This window comes from Sinocyclocheilus rhinocerous, unplaced genomic scaffold (genome assembly GCF_001515625.1).
Source record: "Sinocyclocheilus rhinocerous isolate Xijiao unplaced genomic scaffold, SAMN03320098_v1.1 scaffold19, whole genome shotgun sequence".
Taxonomy (NCBI): domain Eukaryota; kingdom Metazoa; phylum Chordata; class Actinopteri; order Cypriniformes; family Cyprinidae; genus Sinocyclocheilus; species Sinocyclocheilus rhinocerous.
Genome location: NW_015638975.1, coordinates 3,256,139 through 3,282,239, shown reverse-complemented (window position 1 = coordinate 3,282,239; position 26,101 = coordinate 3,256,139). Strand labels below are relative to the sequence as shown.

Genomic DNA, 26,101 nt, shown 5'->3' with positions numbered 1-26,101 from the left:
CAAGTCATGTCACTCGGCGGCCATCTTTGAAACGCATGCAAGTGCAGCTCCTGTCTCTTTGTATGGGGAAACATCAAATTCTCCAAAACTGTTCACTAAGCTTACGATTAAATTTCATATTTGAAATCACCAAAGAAATCTGACAACAACTGTGTCATAAATGTTGTTTCGTTTGCTCAAATAGCGTTATAAAACACTAGTGACGCACTGACTTTACCAATTAGCTGTTGGCTCTTTCATTCAGAAGGCGGGGCTTCCTGCGATTGAGCGGCCATATTGAGCGTTGCATTTTTCCCCATTCAAAACTATACGAGTGACACGTCTTGGGTATTCTATAGTCTTTGGTTCTGTGTCAGCTGCGTCCCGCCGGATCTGTTTCCTACATTGTTGTGATTTGATCTGAACGAAAACAGCGTATCCGTGTGACGCAGCTTAAAATTATGGTTGAACCCCTGATGTCACATGGATTATTTTACAGATCTCCTTGCTACGTTTCTGGACTTGGGAACATTTCAGTTGTATTGCTGTCTATGGGAGGGTCAAACAGCTCTCCGATTCCATCAAAAATATCTTAATTTGTGTTCCGAAGATGAACGAAGGTCTTACGGGTTTGGAACGACATGAGGGTGAGTAATTAATGACAGAATTTTCATTTTTGGGTGAACTATCCCTTTAACAAGCGGGATCATTTTCAGCTATTAAAACCTTTGTTTTACTCTCTTCTTCATGTAAAGATATCGTATGGCTTCAGAAGATTTGGAATGCAACACGACTTGTTTGTAATGCTTTTATACTGCTTTTTCATGGTCAGTTTTTGCAATAAATACCTGTGACTGTACTTATATTTACCTGTTACGTGTTTTATATTGTTCAGAAGTGGGTAGGTTTAGGGTAGGGGTGGGGTTAGGTGCTCCAATGAAAGTATACATTTATATAAAATTATTTATATATTTTTTTTTTACAAATGCATGCAAACCATTAATTTAAGACAAACAACTGAAAACAATGGAGGACCCTGCACGTTGAAAAAGGACACTAAAGGGGTACCTTGAGCGCCAAAAAGCGACGCCAAGGGGTCCTGACCAAGCGTCAATATGTGACAAGTTGGGAGTGAGAACGTGTTGCAAAATGCACTTAAACGTTTATTGTTTATAATATTTACATGAAATGCTTAGCTGGAAAAATATGCTAATTTTATGTACTTTCTTTGTTATTCTCATCTGATGTGTTCAGATCCAGTTCCAACAGGCGTGTCTTTATAGTTTGAGTGTTTTGGTTTCTAAATGTCTCTTAAAGTTTAATGGTTTCATTCTCTCTGCATCCAGTATTTCACTGCACAAAACACATTGCAGTTGGCACAAAACATTTTATCCTAGCTGAAAGTGAACCCGTATTTAACATAGTGTGGGTTGTTTTACCTTTTGTTTAGTTTTTTTTTTTTTTTCGTGGCTTTTTGAGGATGAGATCATGTTATGCAACCTGACCATGTTGGCATTTACCTAAATTGGCTGCTTTTATTGGATGCACAACCTTTGACATCAACAACAAAAGGTATGTGAAGTGTTTTCTCTTCCCTTTTATAACTTGATATGTTTATTTATTTTGCAATCCTTTACATGATATAATTGCATTTTATTAATTGCATTCAGTACTTTTCCCTTGCTGTCTGGATCGTATCAGAAGAGATGTGTGACCAATTTTTGAATGTTCCACAGGTTGGCCTACTGAATTACGTTGACTTAAGGTAGTCCTTTACAAGCATGCCTATATATAGTCCTTTTTTTTATTTTTTTTTTTTTTTTTCGTGGCTTTTTGAGGATGAGATCATGTTATGCAACCTGACCATGTTGGCATTTACCTAAATTGGCTGCTTTTATTGGATGCACAACCTTTGACATCAACACAAAATAATGTGAAGTGTTTTCTCTTCCCTTTTATAACTTGATATGTTTATTTATTTTGCAATCCTTTACATGATATAATTGCATTTTATTAATTGCATTCAGTACTTTTCCCTTGCTGTCTGGATCGTATCAGAAGAGATGTGTGACCAATTTTTGAATGTTCCACAGGTTGGCCTACTGAATTACGTTGACTTAAGGTAGTCCTTTACAAGCATGCCTATATATAGACTTAAACCCTATAATCGTTTAACTGTGGTAGACCTCTGGCCCATCACCAGATACCTCTGCCCTCTTAGCATCAATGACTGGACAGTCTGTTCAAGCAATCTAGAGAATATATGATGGTTCCTTGAAAAGTGTCCTTGTGTATCAATGTTTTCTTTTTAAGAAACAAAACTGGTAATATACAGTGAAAAAACAGTGCAACATAATCTCATCTGGAAATATTGGCGCACCTCTTTTGCACTTAATTGCTGTATTGTTACAATTTGAAAGAGCTGTTTTCTATTTATATATATTTTAAAATATAATTTATTCCTGTGATGGCAAAGCTGACCATAACTTTAGTCACACAGTCCTTCAGAAATCATTCTAATATGCTGATTTGGTGCTCAATTATTATAATTGATTAATTATTAATAATGGTTATTACTATTATTAAAAGACAACAGAACCAATTTCCTTATTCCTATTGGTGCAGAAAACCATAAACTAGCAAGACAAGACAGGCTTCAAGGCCAAACATATCTGCCCCACTTTCTCCAATCACAACTTTAATATTTTATTAAGGCGAGACTGTCACTGATAGTTCAGAGACAGCCTCAACAATCAAAAAGCGGGGCTAATTTTACAATGCAAATGACAGAACAAGCATTGTGTTTATATTACATAACAATTGCTATGTGCCATTTATGTGGCATATATACATTCAAGCACATATAAAACAAAAAAGTTATATCTTTAGATTGTCAATGACTTTTTATTTACACAATGTGACTCACTTAACAAAAAACTATAAAACACTGCCGTTTTTATTTAAACCTAAAACTCTGGCATACCTCAAACATGGTGTGGAGAGGAAACAGTTGTTGTTTTCACTGTAGTTGCAAAACTGCAGTGCTGTAATAAAGGCAAAACCTGTGCAACTTTATGGACCACTGCAGACAATTGAACACAAACTAGTCATTACGCAGTGCCGTAATTGTTTGCAATTTGAAAGAGCTGTTTTCTATTTGTATATATTTTAAAATAAAATTTATTCCTGTGTAATTTTGGATTATTCTTGTGTCTTGCCCGCCATATACCTGTTTGCCATTGTTCGACCCTGCCTGTGTTTCTGACCTCTCTGCTTTAATAAAGCTTGCACATGGATCCGCATGTCTCACGTCTTGTCAGCCCCGTAACAACAATACAGTACAATACTGTTTAATTTCCATTTTTTGGAAGTGAAAAAAATTAATCATAGTATAATTTACAGTGAAAAGCCATAGACTATAATTCCCAGAATTCCCTTTATGGCACTTCACTTTTGATGTTTTTTTCGTTTGAGTAAATATCTTACATCTATAATGTTGTTAAATTAATGTTTATTGCATTATTTCAGTATAATATGTGTTACCAGGATGGTGCTTAGTGTTTGTGTGAATGACACTGTGCACCTTGATTCATCCTGTGTCTCTCATCACCACCTGTTTTTGATGGTTATTATCAGTGTATTACAATGTTACAAACAGATATTAGTACTTCAATAGGTTGTTATATTAATATTATATCAGTTAAAGGGGTCATATGATGGACCCTTTTGGGGTAGGGGCGTGTTTGTTTTGGTGATTTCAAATGTCAACATTGGCTACCAGAAATTGTTTACCCCACCTTTAATGAAATATGATTTTTTTTTTTTTTACTGTGAATTTAAGTTAAGTCTTTAAAACCTAAAATGTTGCTACCATATTTTTTTTTATGGTAAAATTCTGGCAACCACAGCTGCCAGTATTTTACCATAAATATAACTCACTGTTTGTTTTGGGATTTTTTTAATGCTGAAAAGAGTTTTAATATTTTTAATAAGCAGCTTAATATTTTTGTGGAAATCATAATGCATGTTCTCATGTTTTGTTGATGAATAGAAGGTTCAAAAGAACACCCCAACCACATACTAAAAATACTGTAAAAAGAACATATCTACATTCAAGAAAATCCTCACTACCTCAGACAAGATGGAGGAGCCTCTGCTGCTTACTTTGTCTCTTCTTAATGCTCTTGAGCTTTCCCTTTCTCAGTTTAAAATTAGTCATCACAAGGGAAGTAACTGGAGAAAACAACTCCTCCAAACAATAAAAAGGCAATGTTTTCCATACAATAATAAAAAAAAACAACAACAGAAACAATTGCTTCATGCCTATTGGTGAAGAAAACCATAAACCAGCCCTGGAGAAAACAACTCCTCCAAACAATAAAAAGGCAATGTTTTCCATACAATAATAAAAAAAACAACAACAGAAACAATTGCTTCATGCCTATTGGTGAAGAAAACCATAAACCAGCCAGACAAGACAGGCTTCAAGGTCAAACATATCTGCCCCACTTTCTCCAATCACAACTTTAATATTTTATTAAGGCGAGACATGTTCAGAGACAGCCTCAACAATCAAAAAGCAGGGTTAATTCTATAATGCAAATGTCAGAGCAAGCATTGTGTTTATATTAGCCTACATAACAATTGCTATGTGCCATTTATGTGCGCATTCAAGTGCATGTAAAAAAAAAGAAATGTAATTTATTTGGATTGTGTGTGACTTTTTATTTACACAACGTGACTCACTTAACAAAACAAAAACTATAAAATACAGCAGTATTTGATGCTTTCTTTCACAGATTAGTCCAATTGGCTATTTTTAAAAAAACAAGGCTCTAAAAGGTCAAAATCTCGAAATGCTAGTTCTCCTATAAATGTGCCAAGGAGAGCAAAATCATTTTCAGTGAATATTGACTTTTGATCTGAACTCTTCATGTATTGCATATAAATCACATGGGTCACTTTTACGATACTTTTATGTGTTTTGTTGATTATTTTTGTCAATTTGGAGCTTGACAGCTTCAGTCCTCATTCATTTTCATACTAAAATAAGTGTCCAGGATATTCTTTTTAAAATTACAGTTTGAATTACACAGAATCAAGTCAATTAGCCAGGTTTGGAAAGACATGAGGGTGGATGAGTAATAACAGACTTTTTGGGTGGTTCACTGTCCCTTTAAACTATTTGTAAAGGAGACAATCCTATAGTGAAACTCCAGAGCAACACAACAGTCGGTCCTTTGCAGAAACTTGACTCCATGTGGAAAATTGGAATCCTCAAAGAAATCTTTTCTGAGAGTGGACAACAGTCCAGCCTTGTCCCACAGGCCGCTCATATGAGACCAAAGCACTTCTAAAACTTAGCAGCTGCTGAACAAGCTTACCCTCACTAATCGACCCCATAGCCGAATAATCTATGTAATTACTCGGGATGACTATAGCAACTGAAAAGCGCTTTAGGTTGGATGTCATTAGACCATATGTTGACCCGACACATACTCATAACAAAAGTACGAGTAAATAAACATAAAAATGAATAAAGTGTAAAACTGAATCGAAGAGCATGTGGTTTTCAAGGGGAAAAATCCCGAACAGTGTCAATGTACAGTGGTATTTGAATAGGAATCCTGAGCGATGTTGAAGTTGGAAAAGCGTCTGTCAGATGGACTAAAAAATACCCCTTAAGACAATCATTAATTAGTGTATTTGTTTGCATTATCTGGTCTACTCACCCAGAATGTGTTTCAGAAGCAAACTGGTTGTTTCTTTAAAAATGTGAGTTCGAGCGGCACTCCAGACTTCTGTGAATCGAGTCTCCCGTTATCCACCAACTGGCACCAAATGCAACAAAGTTTTGTGTTGATAAACAACCCACCACGTAGAGATGCTTAACTGTCCTCCAAACTACAATAAATACGCTCTTCCTCATTTAAGAAGTTCCTCGCGTCTGCCTGCAAAGACAATCCATCTGTCCCAACCCCCATCCATTAGGCTACTGTATCCCCGTCTGTCTGTCGCGCGGCGCGCTCTCTACAGTCCACAAGGAGAGTGTAACTTTATCCTTGCTGCAATCTTGATACCAGGCTACATTTTCGTGCTATTGCTGCCGCAATAAAAGGGATAGTAATGAGAGGACAATCATTTATTCATTAAAGAGATGTGTGTCAATATGTGTGAATAAATATAAATTAGTTGACAACAATTTGGTTAAAAATTAAATATTCAAAATATAAAGTGTAAATTAAATTAAATAAAACATGTTTTAATAACATATCAGGCGAAAATTTACACACACACACAAAAAAACATATTTTAGGTTTAAAAAAGTTATGTTAGAAAGTTACCTGATTTTCAGTAGTAGTAGCTTCAGTAGTTTTCACTAAATTGCCCTGTGATGTGACAAATGATTTTTTAGAAGTTCAGATATTCTCTGCTGCCTGACGTCATGTAAATTGAAGTGTATTAAGAACAGTAGTCACACTACTCTATATTTAATATAGGCCTACAACACACTTACATATTCCTAGATTTGCAAAATGAATAAATGTGAAGGAAGTAAATGTGGGATCTATTGCTTTCCTATGAGACTGAAGAACTGACAACTCCAAGGTTTGATGTGTCACTGTACACCCAAACTATGCGACCCCCATCTGTTGCACTCGCATACAATATCCAAAGCCTAACAAAAACCCCATTCATCTCTGAGCTCTTGCTCTGCAGCTGATACTGAATAATGAACCTCAAGGGGAATCTGGGGATCACAAGGCTCACACTAGTTTTCGTCGTCAGAAACCTGATTGAGTTTGGTCACACAGCGAATTATTTTCAGTAGTTTGTTTAAGAAAAAGGCTTAGCACAGCCATGGCCAATTTTAGTTGTATATATGTATTTAAAAACAAGCTTCAAGAGAAAAGACGCAAGTATGCACAGGAAGACTGAGCAGCCCGAATGAAGGGGCCAGTCAAGGGATAAATGTAGGCCATCACAGACCTGTTTTGTCTAGTGCATTGCCACCTGGATGTATGGTGAACATGAGTGGATGCAGATTTAACACTTAACTACGAGTTACCAGTCAAAGACGTGTCCAAACACACCTGTGCCCCAATGAACCTCATGTTGAATTAAACAGCTGGAAGTGTGGAAATTTACTCATCCCTATCCTATCTACCCTTCAATTTTCAGGAATGAAAACGAGTCTTGGAAAGATAGACCCTTGGAGGGTAGGTTGCACAATTTCTTTTTTTTTAATTCATATTTTTAATGTTGCATGAGCTGAAATATTGCCTTCTTGTTTTGTTTTACTTTGTACAAAATTAAATACTATGTTTATCCTGAATAAGTTCTATTTCCTTTCCGACTCCAACCTGCTCTAATTCCAAATCTACATGAGTTACACTCTTTATCTATTATTAACTAGAATGCTAGACTAAATATGTTTTATAGTGAAATTAGCTTTCAATGTAGGAGAACACTAGATAATCCATTAGGGGGCAGTCAGAGCCGGCTTTGGGGGCAGTTATATTATTTTAGCATGTGACTAGTAACTGTGGGGCTGTGACTAGTAAATAGTGACATCTAGTGACTGTTTTAAGTAATAGCATAATTTTCTTACAATATGGATCAAACGTATATTTTGTTTACCTTAAAGGTATAGTTCACCCAAAAATGCAAATTTGCTGAAATTTATTCACCCCCCCCCCATCCAATATGTAGACGAGTTTGTTTCTTCATTGGTATAGATTTGGAGAAATTTGGCATTACATCACTTGTTGACTGATGGAGCCTCTTTTGATTCTTTGATAATTTGTTGATCTTGTGCTCTTTTCTCTTTGGCATGCTAAACTATCCATCAAGAAATTGGCAAACCTGAAAAAGTTTTTTCTTATTTTCTGTATTAACACAGTTTATTGAATGTAAAGTTCAGGTTCAAATTGTTGGCATAACTAATAAATACAAAAGGATTGGGACGTACAAAATGTTGAATTTGAGTAAATTAATTTAGAAGTAAGTGCCTGTGATGCTGTTTGTAAATGTTAAAAAATCTAAATTCTAACAATATTTGTTTGTCAGTGGAATAAAGAGCCAGTTCTAATGTATGACAGATTAAATATGAGTTAAAAAAACATACAAACTGATCAGCGTCATTTTAATTTTTTTTAAAATCACCTTTATTACAAATATTTGAGAATACAAAGACAATACACAGTTCTGATTTTTGATAAAGAAAATCAGTTTTAACTGCTTCAATATGAGGTACTAGTCAGACTCCTCTCTTCTTGTAATATACAAGGATGGAGTATATTCTTCACAAATGATCTTGTCAGTTCTACCCTTTCTGAGTCACCGTTAGTGTTTTGCATTTAAGGTAGAGAAACATGCATAATTTCAACAAATCCCCTAAAACCCACAGTAAACCATGTCTAAAACCCAGCTAGTAAAAAAAAAGAGAGAAAAGGCAAAGTAAGGTAATATAAACTTTCCCTACAAGTGGTCAAGACAGCAATACTAGTATATACAGTCAACGAGGGCAGCTTTGGTGTCATTTGTTATCATACCCTCAAAACATGAACATAGCATAATGTGCTTCCAAGCATGCAGTACAGTGCTTTAAATGATACCACATCCCCATGGGACTTTGTAACTCAATATGATGCACCCCTTTGAGTGGAAAGCACTCCAACCTCCCAAGAGATCAAATGTAATGGAAACTATTAGGTAGAAGAGGGCAGGCCAAGGAAGGGCAGGGGGAGGGCAAATGGGGGGCTGGGCTGCATTCATTCACCAGGGTCTCCACATAGAGGGATCAGCTCCTGGAAAGAAAGGGGGAAGGGCAGATCGTGCTGGAGACTGAGGGGAAGGAGACCTGGGGGGAGAGGACTGTTCGCGTGGTCTCTCTCTATTCGGTGGGACTCTGGGAGAGTGAGTGGGGCTGGAGGGTGGGGAAGGAGTTGGAGGGGTGTGCAGGTGGAGAGGATGGGGATGTAAGGAGGGCAGGTTTAGAGGGGATTGGGTAGGGGATAGAGGAAGAGGACCAGGGGTGCCAACAGAACTCGTGCCGCCGGCTTCGGTGCTGATATGGGGAAGAGATTTCAGCAAGTGGTTTAGCAGACGAGCACCCAGAGTTTTGTCCATCCCAGGGCAACTCAGGAGCAGGTTGTGCACCTCATGCATGCACTGAATATAGCCGCTACTGTATCTTTGTCGAGACTCAAACCCAGTGCCTGGACTGATGCTACTACCTGGAAATAAAATATAATTTAACCATGGTGATTTGACCTCATGTAAACAATCATGAAATTACCTTTAAAGACCAGTAGGGTTTGTTTGTATGTTTGAAATAATACCTCAGATACGTGTGAAAAAAGGTACAATATGGTTTTAGCATAGTCTAACCTGAACCTCTTTGAAGGTTCTCCATGTGCTGAACCGTTATCTCAAGAACATCTGCCTTCTCCAATTTAGATTGCTGTGGGAAAAGTGAGAGAAAAAATGCAATATAAAATAATTTTTAAATGATTATTTATTTGAATACAAAATAATAAAATAATTAAAATCAATTTATTAGTTAAATTATATTTTATATATATAAAATTATTTATTGCTTATCTGGGTCACTTACATCCAAATTATAGGCATCCACCATAATACCCTTTAGCTGCTCAAGGCTTGAGTTTATCCTCTCTCTGCGTCTCTTCTCTATCAAGGGTTTCCGCAGCTAAAATGATAAACAAGACAGTTTTACATCCTCAAGCGATTAATTCAGCACAAATTTGACAACACAAGACACACAACACACGTGCCAGTTCTGTAAGGTGTATGTCTGAAGTGTGAAATATTAATTGGACATCCCAAATTATTATTTGTATGTGAGTATTTAACATAACTAGGCCTATACTTGAGATTTGAGCATTGAATGAGGAAAAAAAACATGCTAATTAAAATTTATTTTCACTCATAAGGTACTAATAAAAATCTAAAACTGAGATACTAGATATACTGTGGAAACAATATTGAGATTAGCAAAACAGATCAATTGTTTTATTAAACAGCTATTTTTGAAATTTAGCTTAGTTATTTATTTATTTATTTATTTATTTTAGATATTGTCAATAAAAGATACACAAATAGCAGTCTGGAACAAGTTCATAGAGATTTTAAAGCTGCTCTGTACGATTTACTCAAATCTGCTCCATTTCATCCTACATTCTTATATTTGTATGGCTTTCTACATGTATCCCGCATTGAAAAAATACATAAATATTTTGCCATAGTTGCATACATGAAAACAACACAAAATAACGATAATGTCACTACCTTTCGTTCTTCTTTTGCGTTGAAATTCTTCTCCGGACCATTGCCGATATTAGAGGCCGTCATTTTTCTGCAGCTCTGGGTATTTTAGAAACCTTTCGCTTTCCCACGACTATTTTCGAAACTAGAGTTTGTTGTGGCGTATAGTCTTGATAAATCTAGAAACTAAACAGGCCCACTTAACCTCGTTTAACATGTACTCACGCTCCCCCTCAAATCTCCGCCCACTGAAATTACCATGACAATACATGGGTGCTTTTTGCTGCACAATTTCCCACAGTCTCGGGTTTGGCCTATTAAATACCACGAATCCCACGTTCCACGCATAGTGCTGGTGCTCTGAGATGAAGCAAGAGTTCAAAAGTTTTATTTCACAAGTGATTCACTGTCAGTAACAGTTACAAGGAATTGACTCAGTTGAAAAATGTGGGTCTCACTTTAGCTACTATTAACACCAAAGTGAAAAGTGATTTTACCACAAAAAGGATGCACCTGTGGATTTCATTGTCACGTTTAATTCTGTTTTTACACCTGATATCGTGCATATAGGTTAGGGCATTAAATGAACTGGGATGCGTTTGAAACATGTTTTTTTACTACTGAATTCCAGGTGCAATGTTTTCATAATATGCAAGCAAAAACAAGAATGGAGTATCCGATACCCCAACAAAGACAGTGGATGGTAAAGGCTGGAGGATGGTAGCGTGCAACAATAGCAAAGAAATCTTAGTTTTTAAGTGTTTTCACAGTAGGAGAACTACTATTATCTTTTAGTTTCCCACCCCTTCCTCCATAGCGCGCGACCCTTCCCCTTTACCCCCTTCACTATTGTTCTTTTCACCTACGGGACGGGCACACTCCACTGAAGCACGCCAAGATCTCTCTTTCTGCCGTTGTCCGGCAATAATGACCCACAGTCAACGGAATAATAGACAGGGTGCCAAATCCCTAATGGCCATCTTAAACTCTTCAGCAACTCAGAAAAACACATCCCTAACATCGCGTTTTCCAAGGTCCACAGAAAGACTGATTTCGTTAAAATAATGGCTTATGAAGGAGAGTTGAATAAATAGCTAGAATAGAATAGAATAGAATAGAATAGAATCAATAGTTGTGGTCTTGTGTTTACAGTATCTATTTTTGGGAAAATGGCAATTCATTTATAGACAAATAACGTGATATTATCATTAAATATATGCATACAATAAACAAGAGCCGTTGCAACCAAAATCATATAGGCTATCGTGATTATGATATGTCTGACAATGAATTGATAATTTACAATGCATACGACAGACAAATATGTTCCATTTCCTAAGTGTTTAAAGTAAAATATTTGATTTAACCTACCACTAGGGGGTGCTCAATTTACAAAAATGACATTGGAGTGCAAAACACGAATGCATATGCTGATAATGCTACCTAACTTCACATGTCCCTGGCTCTGATGCTTTAGAAACTCAAGAACTTCTGCAGGTAGGTCTTTCTGTCATGTAGGAATAAGGCAGTGGTTTTCACACTGACCCTATTTTTTCTTTTTAAATTGACGCGACTCATATATACAACCATTTACATGCATTAAATCATATATAATATAGCTAGTGGCGTGAAGAGGCGAAGCCGGTGGAGAGAATGAGCGACAGCTGCGCCACAGACCGGTCTCTAGTCCCGGAGGAGCTCTAAACACTGTGCTTCTGAAATTAGCCAGGGTGCTTAAAGGGTTAGTTCTCCCAAAAAATGAAAATTAGCCCACAAATTACTCACCCTCAAGTCATCCTAGGTGTATATGACTTTCTTCTTTCAGACGAATCCATTCGGAGTTATATTAAAAATAGTCTTTGATCTTTCAAGCTGTTTAATGCCACTCAGTGGGTGTTGCATGCATCAGACCAAAAGAAGTAAAGAAGAATGTCGGGGGATTTCGATATAAGCCAAGAGACTGGTTTTCCTTTGCTAACATAAGGAAACTTTGCTTCCTTTGCTCCTGTTAACAAACGTTGGTTTTCACGAGACTCACGGTGTATGGGCAACGCTGACCTCATACGTCATCCACCCCTACACCTAGGATGACTTGAGGGTGAGTAATTTGTGGGCTAATTTTCATTTTTGGGTGAACTAACCCTTTAATTAGCCTTCATGCACACCTATCTTGACACATATTTTGTCCAGTCCTTTGTTATGATTATCTCTATCATGTCAGTCAGTGCGATTTCGAGATATATGCGGATGTCACTCCCAAAAATTTGTTTTAAAAACTTTTATTTTTTAATTCGGAATAGATCACATGTATCCAAGAAAGCCACAGAGAGCGCTCCCATTATAATATTATTATCGCTATCCCAAAAAAATTCCATTATCAATTAAGCTCTTATGTACATCTACACTTACATCACTTATAACAAAACAAAACTCCTAAGTTTTGTAAGGTGGGTGGATTCTGACTAACTGAAATTGGTCTGATTGGTCATTGGTCATACTTTCCTTTTGTTGTTTGTTTTGTTGTTTACAGGGGCCAGGGTTGCCAACTTTTGAGTTTAACCTTGAGTGAGATTTCGCACAGCAGGTTGGTTGGGGGTTATTTGGGTTGTTTTGTATTTTATACATTTATATACAAAAATCTAAAACGCCTGTCAGCAGAGTTTTGTCTGACATCTGGACCTACGATGCCTAGAGGATGCCTAGTATTTAACGTCGTGATGGTACTGTGTTTTTATCATAAAATTATGTCAAATAACTGTTGCAGTGCTGCAAAACTATTAACTTTTTACCACAACAAGAATAGCAACAGTGAAAGAATTGCAAGATTTACTAGTCATTACTTTTATAAATAATTGCAATCGCATTAAAAAATATTTTGACATGAAAATTCTAATATTGTTCTATTAGTCTGCATTGCTTAAACATCTGTTTTGAGAAATTATTTTTCTCCCATTCGAAAATGAAACTTTGCTGCTTGTATAGGGTGTATGGCCATTAGCAGCATGAAAAACAAAACTTTTATTCAAATTCTGAATGGATTATGTCTAGCCTAGAAAGTGCGCAAATAGCCCTTACTTTATAATGACTAATAAGGTGTCACTTACTTCAGTTAATCGCATTGTCACAAAGTTCCTTTATAATCAATGAACCTCTTATTACATTGTATTACAGTGAGAGGATTCACCAGCATGCAGGAAAAAAATGCAGCATTTAGAGGTGACTGAAAATCAATGGCCAATCACAGGTGTTCAAAAAATCAAGTATGTCTGTGATTGGTTACTCACGTTTTAAAGGGGTCATATGATGTTGCTAAAAAGAACATTATTTTTTGTATTTGGTGTAATGAAATGTGTTTATGCGGTTTAAGGTTCAAAAAACACATTATTTTCCACATACTGTACATTATTGTTTCTCCTCTATGCCCCGCCTTTCTGAAACACTTCGATTTTTATAAATCTCATCGGTCTGAAAAGCAAGGTGTGCTCTGATTGGACAGCTATCCAGTGCGTTGTGATTGGACGAATACATAGTGAGGTAGACATGTGGGGCGTGTTAGAACGAGCCGTTTTAGGGGGGTGTGGCAGACTCTTAACTTTTATAAAGAATATCTCTTTGGTTTTGAGACTTTAGTCTTTGCAACTTTACAGATCTTCTTTATGCACCAAGAGCTTGTAACACTCCAAAGAGAAAGGAAAAATTGAAATAGCATCATATGACCCCTTTAAATTGAATCTTTTAGCGCTTTACAGAGCACAAACACAAATGCACACTGCAGCCTTTACCAAATCTGATTTGCCAATATCCTATTATAACAGTCTGAGAGTGCTTTTGACTGCATGAGAAAATGGATGTGTGGCGTGAGAGCATGAGAAAAGTGTCAATTGCGCGAGTCTCGCGCTGAATGCGTCTAGAACAGTGATAGATAGTGTGACACTGTGGTTGAATGTGATAGCAAAAATCCCTCCCTTTCGCACTTCCCTCGTGTCACCCTTTCGTCCTAATGAAGAAACCGCCCCTGCTTTTGGGTAAGTTAGTCGATCACTGATCACTCAGCAGACTTTTGTGGTTGTCTACATGCATCCTTAAAAATGTAAATCCTTAAAGGGGTCATATGATGCGATTTCAAGTTTTCCTTTCTCTTTGGAGTGTTACAAGCTCTTGGTGCATAAAGAAGATCTGTAAAGTTGCAAAGACTAAAGTCTCAAATCCAAAGAGATATTCTTTATAAAAGTTAAGAGTCAACCACGCCTACCTAAAACGGCTCGTTCTAACACGCCCCCACATGTCTACGTCACTGTGTGGGAAGATTTGCATAACGCCGCCCAAATGTTCAGGCAAAGAAAGAAGGTAACTTTTATTCTCGCTGTAGTATTGTTACATACTAAGCCTGGTTCAAAAAATTATTTTGGTCTATATAGCTAATTTTGCCCTTCATGACAACTGTGAGGGGGGTGCATTTTTTTTTATAACTCATCCGTTTAAATTATATTAAGCCTTAAAATTCTGCATAATTAAGGGCGTGGCCACTTGAGTGACAGGTGGATTGCCGCTGCTGTCTCTATCAGCCGTTGAACTTGGCATCTCTGCCGTGTTTCTGCTTTTGTTTTATTCAGTCTATGGGTTATTTTCGTGATTATTTCTTAAAATTATCAAATAAAATGTCTTGTTGTGCGGTTAATTGTACTAACAGACCGTCCAAGTCTGGGATCCATTTTTTCTGGTGAGTGATATTGTAATGTAATTTTATTTATTAATTTATTTATTCTTTATAATTTTATTCAAAACTCTACTACACTCCAGAATCCGACAGACTGTGATTAGCTGTAACGTTAGGCCTGTAATTAACGTTACTCGTTAAGCGTTTTCCTCCCATAGAAAACCGTTAGGCTGTAAGAAAAACTCTTAACGTGGCTTAATGAATTAAAACCATAGACTGTATAAAACCGATTAAACCTGTTTTTAAAAGACGAAACTCAGTGAGAACATGATTAATAAATCATACTATGTACAGACAAGCACTGTTTTAATGCATTAAGCCATGTAAGCCTATTTGTCTGTGTAAAGTTTTCCTCTAGGTGATTCCCTCTCAGCAGGGGCGGACTGGGACAAAAATTCAGCCCTGGCACTGTAGCCACACCGTATTTCTGATATCAACAATTGGGAGGGTAATTCTGATATCTAAAATGGCTTTCTTACTAGTAACAATCACATTCATGATATCAGAAATGAACATTGTCACTAGTGACAATTAAATTGTTGATATCAAGAATAGACGTCTGTACTAGTAACCATGTGATTACTGATATCAAAAATAAAGGTTTTTACTAGTAAGAATTGTATTTCTGATAAGTTAAATTGTCATTTCAACTAGTAAGAAATCAATTCTTGATATCAACAATTGATTTTGAATGGTAGCCTATGGTGACATTTAACTAGTGAAAATACAATTACAGATATCAAGAATTATAATTTTTACTAGTTGAAATTTAATTCCTGATATCAATAATTAGCATTTTAACTAGTGAAAATTGAAATGTTGATATCAAGAATTAACATTGTTACTAGTGGAAATGTAGTTGCTGATATCAAAAATAGCAATTGTTACTAGTAGAAATCCAATTCCTGATATCAAGAATTAACATTTGTGAATAGTGAAAATTGAATTGTTGATATCAAGAATTCATATCCTGCGAATGAATAAAAGTCAAACCGGCTTGCCATAAAACGGCATCACAATATGGTAAGAGGCATAACATTTCCGTCACACGCTTGAGGCATTCGGCCAATCATAACGCACTGGATAGCTGGCCAATCAGAGCACACCTCGGTTTTTTTTTATTTTATTTTTTTATTGCAGAGAACGGAAACATACAAAGAATAAGCATACATACACCTGGCTTTTTTAGAACGATGAGCTTTGTAAAAATCGACGCGTTTCAGTAAGGCGGGGCATAGAGGAGAAACAATCATGTACATTATATGGAAAATAATGTGTTTTTTTAACCTTAAACGCATAAACACATTTCATTACACCAAATACACAACACAATGTTATTTTTAGCAGCATCATATGACCCCTTTAACTTACCTGCAGGATGAAAATGAAGGCAGGACTGGAGTAAAAATGATTATATCCCTGAAAATCAAACCTAAGTTACCTTTTCTATAAGTGCCTAAATACTGGAATACATTACACAAATTTTGCCCAGATTTATGGTCTGGAGAAGTTGACTCTAGTTTCCAAAAGTCAGTCTGCAGATTTGAGTTGACAGATTTCATAGAAAAACCGCATAATATATGATGGTCACAGACTCTTGATTTTTAGCTTCAGACTAGTTTCCAAATTTCAAACACGTTTGATATCTGACTGAGCCGATTTTAGAACATACTGTTTATATTTGTCACGCGTCTCCTAGCAACAAGGCGCAAGTTTCTGCCAGAGCCGTTGAAAAACAACGACTTAGCAACACGTTAAAGTATTCTAATATTATAATTTAACAACAATCATTTATGCGTATTTATGCAATGAATCATTTTTCATCTTCACTAATGAAGATGAGGCTTCAAGCTTGTAAATGCAATGTTTTAGAGGAAAAAAGGGGACAAGAACATACGATTAAAGCCGGGTGTTTGGAAACAGGGTCATGAGAGGAACATGTTTCACCATATTTCATTTAAAATGTATTAAATAAATAAAAAGTAATATGTTTTTATTTACCAATGCAGTGCATCCTGTTTGTTTCCCTTTGGCTTTAGAAAAAGAAAACCACATGGACAGATAACAATAATTACAATTGCAAAAAGAGAATTAAACAAATATACTGTGGTCAGTATTAAATAAATTTTATTAACATATTTACACACAATTTATTTTGTACTCAGCACAAGCTATATGCACCAGGTCAAACGGATGTGGTAGAGAAGGGGAAGGGTGTGGAAACAGGCAGGAAAAGGGGTTTTGGTGGTTTTCAAACAACTAATATCAAACATTTTACAGAGTAACAGGAAATTAGAAGTTAATGTTAACAAACACATATGTCCATAGGCTACTTTTACTCTGGAAAAGTTACAAACCGATCATGCACATATCAAAAATGCACACATGCAAAATTATAATTCACAAATACTTACAAATATTAACATTTAAAATACGAGAACAAAAACACTGCTGCAAAACTGAATCATTACTGCAATGTAGATGAGGATATAATGCTCTAATCTGTCTTAGAATATGTTCACTGTCTTTTGTGTATATTTATCAAAAAATAATTATCCTAATTTGTCACACTGGTTATATTTATTACAATGGTTTCCCAGTGAGAGTTTATTGTAAACAAAAAATAGGGGTTGCACATCAATGGCTAAATGAGTCATTTATTTACTTGATCTGAGATGCATATATGATAAAGACCAACGCTACACAGCACACATACTTTTGCACACACTGTGCTTGCATGCAGTTTAGAAAGGTGAAAAGTCAGACTTCTTGTGGTTTCCTTTTTAAAAAAAAATTGAGTCATACACGATTATCTCTCATCTTGTTTTGTTCTTATAAAAGCAGAAATCTATATGTGAACGATCATGTTAACTGCGTCAGTGTAAGCGAGAGAGACCTAGCCTACATGAACACTTATTATGATCTTCATAGTAGACCCATGTTCTTATGTTGTGAGTGGGGCACGTGAGCGGGTGTTTCCATCCGAGCTGTGACTGTTCATTTGCCATATTTTGCGTACAGCTTCAACGTCCATTTTTCTTCGAAACGTCTCCGTTGTGAAGTAGTACGCCACAGGGTCCAGCATTGCATTCAGGCAAGCTACCATGAGGCTGTACCTGTAGGCCGTTAACAGTGGGCACGAACATTCACTGGCATAAAGTATCAAGAGCATAATATGATATGGCAGAAAACAGAACAGAAAGATGGCCAAGTTTGTTATTATCATCCTTTTAATCCTTACGCTGTCTACCAGGTCGCTGGTCTGGACAGCCGTGCTTTTGCTTATAGCCCGGATGAGCCCCCATGAGCTGAGGATCATAATGATTAGTGGGATCCCAAACCCGATAATAAGAGTGGAAACAAGAGGAGCTTTTTCAGTCGCATAGGAAGGAAAACCACCAAAACATGTGATGTTGTACTCTTCACGGTCTTTCTTCTTTCTGAAGTAGATCGGTAAGCTTGTTGCGATAGTTAGGATCCAGATTCCCAGACACACGCACCATGCTTTCTTGCGGCCCTCACGGACATGGGAAGACAGCGGGAAGCAGACCGCTATGCAACGGTCAAAGCTAATGCACGTGAGGAGTAAGATGCTGCTGTACATGTTACTTAGCATTATGAGACCGGTAATTTCACAGATATTCTGAGGCAGACCCTGTGGCAACACACTGTGGAAATAGATCCGCACAGGAAGTGTACAAACCAGAAGAATATCAGCAAAGGCCAGGTGAATCATGTACACGGTGGTGTGAGAACGGGATTTAGAGTTACGGAGAAAAACCACAAGTGCGGTCAGGTTGAGGGTTAGGCCAAATATGAAGACCACTGAAAAAACACCAACAAAAACCCGGTCTTGTTCTCGATTTGGACATGTCATATTCTGACATGTCATATTCATAGGATGTGACATCGCTGTTCTTAGGATTTATCTTTTTGAACTAACCTTCAATGGCCTGTAATGACAGAGAAACAAATGGTTGTGTAATGATTGTTAATGCAACAATATCATGCCTAACAATCTTTGCACCAAGAAGATATCTTGGTTATTTGCAGATGTTCGGCAGAGTTTTGCAAGAATGTAGTAGCTTGTGTGCGTGGGAAATATGAAAGTTTCTGAGAATAAACCTTTCCTCCTCCTCAGAGTGTTTAGAAACCAGTGTAATGTTGAAATGTGTATTTTTAAAGGGTACAATGAACATCTCAGATCTTGCCATACTGGCACCCACACATTTGTCATCTTTGTTGATAGATTTTGTGCAAGGATTATGTGAGCTAAAAAAAGGTGAAGAAAAAAGAAAACTTCTGTAGCCTATATTCTGAGGTAGTTTTTACTTCGTTGGCTTCATTATATAAATGACGCTTTTACCGTAGAACAGAAAATGAGTTGTCCAAGCACTGAAAAAACACCAACAAAAACCCGGTCTTGTTCTCGATTTGGACATGTCATATTCTGACATGTCATATTCATAGGATGTGACATCGCTGTTCTTAGGATTTATCTTTTTGAACTAACCTTCAATGGCCTGTAATGACAGAGAAACAAATGGTTGTGTAATGATTGTTAATGCAACAATATCATGCCTAACAATCTTTGCACCAAGAAGATATCTTGGTTATTTGCAGATGTTCGGCAGAGTTTTGCAAGAATGTAGTAGCTTGTGTGCGTGGGAAATATGAAAGTTTCTGAGAATAAACCTTTCCTCCTCCTCAGAGTGTTTAGAAACCAGTGTAATGTTGAAATGTGTATTTTTAAAGGGTACAATGAACATCTCAGATCTTGCCATACTGGCACCCACACATTTGTCATCTTTGTTGATAGATTTTGTGCAAGGATTATGTGAGCTAAAAAAAGGTGAAGAAAAAATAAAACTTCTGTAGCCTATATTCTGAGGTAGTTTTTACTTCGTTGGCTTCATCATATAAATGACGCTTTTACCGTAGAACAGAAAATGAGTTGTCCAAGCTGTCCGATTCAGTAGCACTCTTGCTTGGTTTATTTAAATCTATTTATAGCCTGTACATGCTACTTGCACACTAAATGAAAATAATATCTTTATACTAGCATGTAGTACTATTATATATAGAAGTTGTTAAAAGTCAGGACTGCCCAAAAACATAGCATTTTAAATGTATAGACAAGCCATATGGCAGAGAAGTCAAATGCGTTTAATACACATTAATGTATCTTCTAATCTTATATTTTAAGATGAGCTAAAAATTAATTTCTCATTCAGATTCACAAATTTTTATTGAATAGATCTTATGTGAACAAATAGTTGCTTTAAAAAAGTGGTAAATTACACAAAACTCAAAGCTGTCAAAGATGCCTTATTAAAAAAGAAAACGTGAGAAATGATTATGTGGATGTTGTAATTGCACTCACCGTTTGTGTTTTGTAGAAGAGAGTTTCTTCAGCTGGTACTGATGCCAATGAACCAAGACGGCACTTGTGTTGCAGTCTCATCTCTCCTCAACTTCACCTCAGGAAATGCGTTTGCGGTGAGAGCAGAAACAGTCCGCTGCTTGTCATTTCTGTCTTCATTTTTAGGTCCATAAACATACATGCAGAACAAATCCAAAAAAACACATTGAACTCCTCAGTAATAAGTCAAAGAGATTATCACAAAAGAGTAATAAAGAAGCCAAGGCCAGTTAAAATAGTTTTATGAGTTTTATTTCAGCCACTACAACCAACTACACCAGCTAAATCCTTTTTTTAAGAGTAAAATGCTTTAAATATCTGGATACATTTAGATCATAGTCAAAAAAAATGGTTGAATGTGCTATTACTCTTGATACACATGCACAGGTGTAATTCAGTGACAAAAGTAAACTTAAAACCTGTTGAAGATGATGTTTGAAGAACATTATTTTATTATATTTTGCAATGATAACATGAATACATTCATATTAACATAACATTAACATAACATCTGGATATTGCTGAATATTTCACAACATAATATAAGAAAAAATACAATTGTAACATATTTACAATTATACAAAAATGGACCAGTTTTATTTATTTCTTTTGGAAATTACCAGTAAGGTTGTCCTGCCACATTTTCTCAATCTGTAAATAATGTTTTAATAGATGACATATAATGTTAGTCAGTGAAGTACGTTTGAAGTACGGTCCTTTCTTGTTTATTACTGTACACTCCCACATTTGCTAAAGGTTACCGATCGGTAATGAAGACTGATACGTGTTTGGTAATAAGTATTGATCCTGTGTTGATCCGGTCTGTTGTCATTTTGAACTTATGCCACCTAAAGGAACAAAGCATAATTTAGACCTACTATCAGAAAATTGTATAAGGCACCGTGCTGAAACCATAAATCAGTATCTAGATATTGCAAAACTATTAGCAATACATGCAGTAAATAAATGATTTGACCTTTAGAAATTGTCACCTTTTTATGTAGAGTACATACCTCTTTGTGACTGCATGTACCACAGATGCAGCCAAAGAGACCGTTGAGCACCTGGAATCCACAGAGCAGCAGTTCTAAACCAGCAGCCACCAGCAGAGCAGAAAATAGGCCAATATTAAACTCCACAATATTTTCTGGTTCTTTGCAAATGTCCCAAAGGTCAGAGTCTCCCAAATAGCTTGCAGTGCTGCAAAATAGTAAATAATAATAATAAATAACAAGAACAACAACAAAAAACATGTCACATTAAAAAAAACAGTAACGCTCCACAAACACTGTTAATAGGGCCAGAGAGAGAGAGAGAGGGAGCCTCTATTTCTCTCTATAAGTCGTTTGCAATAAATGTTCTTTTCGGGCTGGAAAGGATGTTTTCAGTTCTGAAAAGAACCTCTTGACCCTCTTAGGCCCTTTGAAATGTGATGGACCATTAATTTTCATACCTGTTTAGGAATGGTCTGCTCCATGTACCATCTTCAACACTGCAAACTGGTCCACGAATCAGTCCAACCACAGCTATAGTGCCACTGTACAGGGCACCAGCCACACCAACTGCAGCGAAGATAATGGACAGGAACATCTAATGGACAAAGTCAACACAACCGGAATAGGTTTATTAAAGGGTCACTAAATGGAAAGTGTAGAAGAGCATATTTGGTCATGTTTGGAATGACGTGAGGGTGAGTAAATGATACACTGTAAAATCTAATTAGTTGGGCTTACTTAAAAAAAGCATGGAGTGAAAAGTCTATTAAGACTCTTTTTCTTTTCTTCTTCTGTTGTTATGTTGCACATTAGCAACATATTAGTGCACTGCTGCCTCTCACTGCTTTCTTAATGTCATTGGTTCCTTTGTGTCTACTTGAATATTTTAAGTAAGTGTCACTCAAAACAGTAAGTAAATTGTTTTATTTGCCTTGAAAGTAGCTGTAACTTAATAAAACATAGTAAGTATAACAACTAAGTAAAGATAACTAACTAAATCTAAGTAAGGTAAACTATTGGATTTTACAGTGTAGAATGTTTCTATTTTGGGTGAACTATCTCTTTAAAATGATGAATATTCCTTTTTTAAGTAAAGTGGACACACCTGCTGTAATGCTTAGGCAGTATTTCAATTATTAAAGTATATTAGAGTGTAGACCTAAAAAAATAATACAAAAATCAAATCAAAGAGGTGACCCTAGAAGAACTCACCCCACAGCGGTTTGCACAGCAGCCTTGTCTCCCAGTGCTATGAATGTGGATCGCAGGGATCAACACCTAAAAGGGAAAAACAATAGAAGCTATATCAGATGTAGCCTACAATGAATGCTCTCTTTTTAGGATATTCCGGTAAATAGTGCCAATAAACTGGTCCGACAACAGAAATGTCAAAGGACAACTCAGTGGCAATACAATGAGAAAGAGGAGAATTTCCTCACCAAGATGCCTCCTCCAACAACGCCTCCCATGTATTTGATCTCATCCGTAAGACGGTAGAGTCCCTCTGCTGCCTCCTTGGGATAAGTGGTTTGAAAATCAGGGAAGAACAGAAAAATGTTGCAGATGATGGACAGCAGTGCCAGCGGATAAAGGCTGATGCCAATAAACTTGGAGCACTTTCCTGTACACATGATGTAAATATTTTGTTTAGTTAAAACTGAGAAATATTAAGCAGACTTTAAGCATGTAAGCCTTTCTTCTTGAGTGCTATAGTGAGGAGAGGATGGATTATAAATACTATATTTGACTAGACTAACACACCTACCTGTCGTCAGGTCAGTTACTGATGTCACATTTTTATGATTTATTGGTTGCCATAAAAATGATGACTGTAGATAATTATTATATCGTGGCGTCTTTGATGCCAGATATCAATGAATGTTATTGGTTGTTGGAGGTGTGGGCATGTGTGTGGCTCTTTACTGAACTCTGAACTTTTCATTGCACTTAAATTCAGATCCCACATGAATTTAACATGCTCTTATCAAAACATCTATAAACCAGCAGCGGAAACTCTGACCAAGTTCATATTAGTACATCAGATATTTGCATATTTTATTCCATGTAATTACAGCATGTCAAACCTATTAGGTAATCGATCAAGGTACAGATATATTGGGCCCTATGATTTTTCAGAAACGTGGACGGAATCGCTGAATCCAGTCATAAAATTTGTGACCGGTGGGATAATGTGTTTACTGAATTAACATATTTCTGCAGTCATAAAAATTGTTATATATCTTAGCCCAGCTATTTTAAACTGTTTGATCACATTCTAGGGGTACTGTTATGCATAAAAAACCCTTATACATCATTGATAGGAATACTGAGATAAAATACAAAAAAATACAACCATCAACGTATTTCAAAATTGTTACTTTTTTGTAAAATATATCATCACATTTTTATATTCGTACTACCAGTATTACAACAACAATATTTAACATTTTTTGTAACATTTGAACTTTTAATTTAGTGCAATATTTTGTCATTGCAACATTTTAGTTTAATTTTCACTAACAACTGCAATTGGATTTATATTGTATACTTAAGTTCACTGTTATCCCACCGGTCACTATTGTGACCATCAAGATATTTACTCATTCTATGACCACACTCAACAAAACTGAATATATGTGAATTCATATATTAATACTAGACACCTTAAAGATAATGTGTACAAATAAATCTTTGTTATATCTTTATGTTAACATACTTTACTAGCCTTTCATTTTGGAGCTTTGATGCAGCCATTATTTTCTCAAGGTGGAAACAGGAAATAAACTGTTCTAGTCATGTGACAATTTGCACTAATCATGTGAAACTGCACATATTTCATTGAGACCCTTTATTTTTTTCCATATTTGCAGGAAGTGCACTAAAACATCAGTTAGTAAGGATTTTAGAGCTTTATAAATGAAAACCATTTTTACAGTCACTATTGTGACCGGTGGAATTAAATGGGTTAAAGGTCTTCAGAGTCAAAATAAAAGTTTGGTTTAACGAGTAAATTGTGAAAGAAATATATTACTCAATGTAATAGGCTAATAGTACTACTAATAACAAAATTATTATTAAAACAAAGGATAATCTAAATTTTTCTTTCATGTTTTGGGGTTTGTTTAATTTTCATCAATGGCCACTGAAGCCCTGGAGCTCACATCTCTGAAAACGTCAAAGCTAATTTTCAAATAGACATTACTAACAAACCGCATGTTTGAAGTCTAAACAAGTACATTATCGCCTAAAAACTCTTAAAACTACATTCTGTGACACAGCAGTATTATTTTTTAATTAGCTATAGTGGATTTGGGCGTCTGCCGTGACACTGGCTGTGAGAAATACTGCAAGTGGAGTGATACAAATGGTGAAACAGTTGAAGGAGGTCTATCATCACTCTAATACCGCACCCTTTATCAGGCGATCAGATTCTAGGACCAGAAAGAACTGTTGTGTGTGTGTGTGTGTGTGTGTGTGTGTACACACACACATATACATACACACACACACACACACACACACATATATATATATATGGTGGTGGTTGAGGAGATTCCCCGCTTTCATGTTAAGCACTTTGAGTACCCAGAAAAGCGCTATATAAATGTAACTAATTATAATTATACCAGTGGCGAGCGGTGACTTTTTTAAACCGGGTATGCTGAGTGATAAGACAACATCTCCCCCATGCACCATGTCACAAAGCTCAAATAATCTCAGACTGGTTTCTTGAACATGACAATGAGTTCAAATGGCTCAAAATTTAGCTCAAATGACCTCCACAGTCACCAGATCTCAATCCAATAGAGCACCTTTGGGATGTGGTTGAACGGGAGATTCGCATCATGGATGTGCAGCCGACAAATCTGCAGCAGCTGCGTGATGCTATCATGTCAATATGGACCAAAATCTCTGAGGAATGTTTCCAACACCTTGTTGAATCTATGCCACGAAGAATTAAGGCAGTTCTGAAGGCAAAAGGGGGTCCAACCCGGTACTAGCAAGGTGTAGGCTACCTAATAAAGTGGCCAGTGAGTGTACGTTATTGCCAACGTTATTGCCTAATCTGTAAATTTAAAAAAATAATAACATGTCATTACACCAAATACACAAAATAATGTTCTTTTTAGCAGCATCATATGACCCCTTTAAAGTCCTTCTCTGGTTTTATTATTGTTTGCTTGGTTGCAACGTTACTTTGCAATATTTTGAATATTTTTGGTTATTTTTGCATGGTCTGTTATTGGAGTAGTGTCACCCGGATGGGAGTTTTAACTCTTATTCACTGGGAATAAAAAAATTATTTCGCTGATGCAGAGACACATATAGACCGGGGGAATCCCCCCATCTCCCCACCCTCTGAAATTAAGTTCTGTGTAATAAAATGGAATGACCCAGGGAAAAAGTATTGGACACATGAAGAAAGGGAGGTGGAAAAAGGCATGGAAAGCCAAGACACCAGCAGAAATTTATCAGTAATTAGAAAGCAATCCTGCCCCTAGTAAGTGGAAATTAATATTAGCTGGTTCAGTCCCAACACCAACCAGGATGATGAAGATGAAATGAGGATGGACATTTCAGCAAGACAATAATCCCAAACAAACCGGCCACGACCAGGTGCTCCTCGCAAGATTTCTGACAGAGGAGTGAAAAGAATTATTAGAAGAGTTGTCCAAGAGCCAAGGATCACTTGTGGAG

At 36.4% G+C, this 26,101-nt stretch overlaps 4 protein-coding genes across 4 annotated transcripts in view; all 4 read right to left on the bottom strand.

The window, feature by feature from the left end:
• Positions 1–5,982, bottom strand: part of gal3st4 (galactose-3-O-sulfotransferase 4) — a 15,269-nt gene extending 9,287 nt beyond the window's left edge. Inside the window, exon 1 of the mRNA XM_016566020.1 lies at positions 5,712–5,982. The gene's annotated coding sequence lies outside the window, so the exon portion shown is untranslated. The remainder of the gene's footprint in view (positions 1–5,711) is intronic.
• Positions 5,983–8,324: 2,342 nt separating this feature from the next.
• On the bottom strand, positions 8,325–10,442 carry her8a (hairy-related 8a). Its single transcript, XM_016566154.1, has 4 exons — positions 10,294–10,442; positions 9,599–9,694; positions 9,373–9,445; positions 8,325–9,218 (listed from the first exon to the last, which is right to left on the bottom strand). The coding sequence occupies exons 1-4, from the start codon at positions 10,354–10,356 to the stop codon at positions 8,758–8,760; spliced, it is 693 nt and encodes a 230-aa protein (XP_016421640.1). The 5' UTR covers positions 10,357–10,442; the 3' UTR covers positions 8,325–8,757.
• A 7,394-nt stretch (positions 10,443–17,836) lies between these two features.
• LOC107750659 (lysophosphatidic acid receptor 6-like) lies at positions 17,837–18,865 on the bottom strand. The gene has a single exon (XM_016566153.1). It carries the CDS (start codon positions 18,861–18,863, stop codon positions 17,931–17,933), a length of 933 nt encoding a protein of 310 aa, XP_016421639.1. The 5' UTR covers positions 18,864–18,865; the 3' UTR covers positions 17,837–17,930.
• Positions 18,866–21,047: 2,182 nt separating this feature from the next.
• LOC107750658 (transmembrane 4 L6 family member 5-like) lies at positions 21,048–23,098 on the bottom strand. The gene is made up of 5 exons (XM_016566151.1): positions 22,843–23,098; positions 22,616–22,681; positions 21,862–21,998; positions 21,422–21,608; positions 21,048–21,256 (listed from the first exon to the last, which is right to left on the bottom strand). The coding sequence occupies exons 1-5, from the start codon at positions 23,032–23,034 to the stop codon at positions 21,248–21,250; spliced, it is 591 nt and encodes a 196-aa protein (XP_016421637.1). The 5' UTR covers positions 23,035–23,098; the 3' UTR covers positions 21,048–21,247.
• Between the last annotated feature and the right edge of the window lie 3,003 nt (positions 23,099–26,101).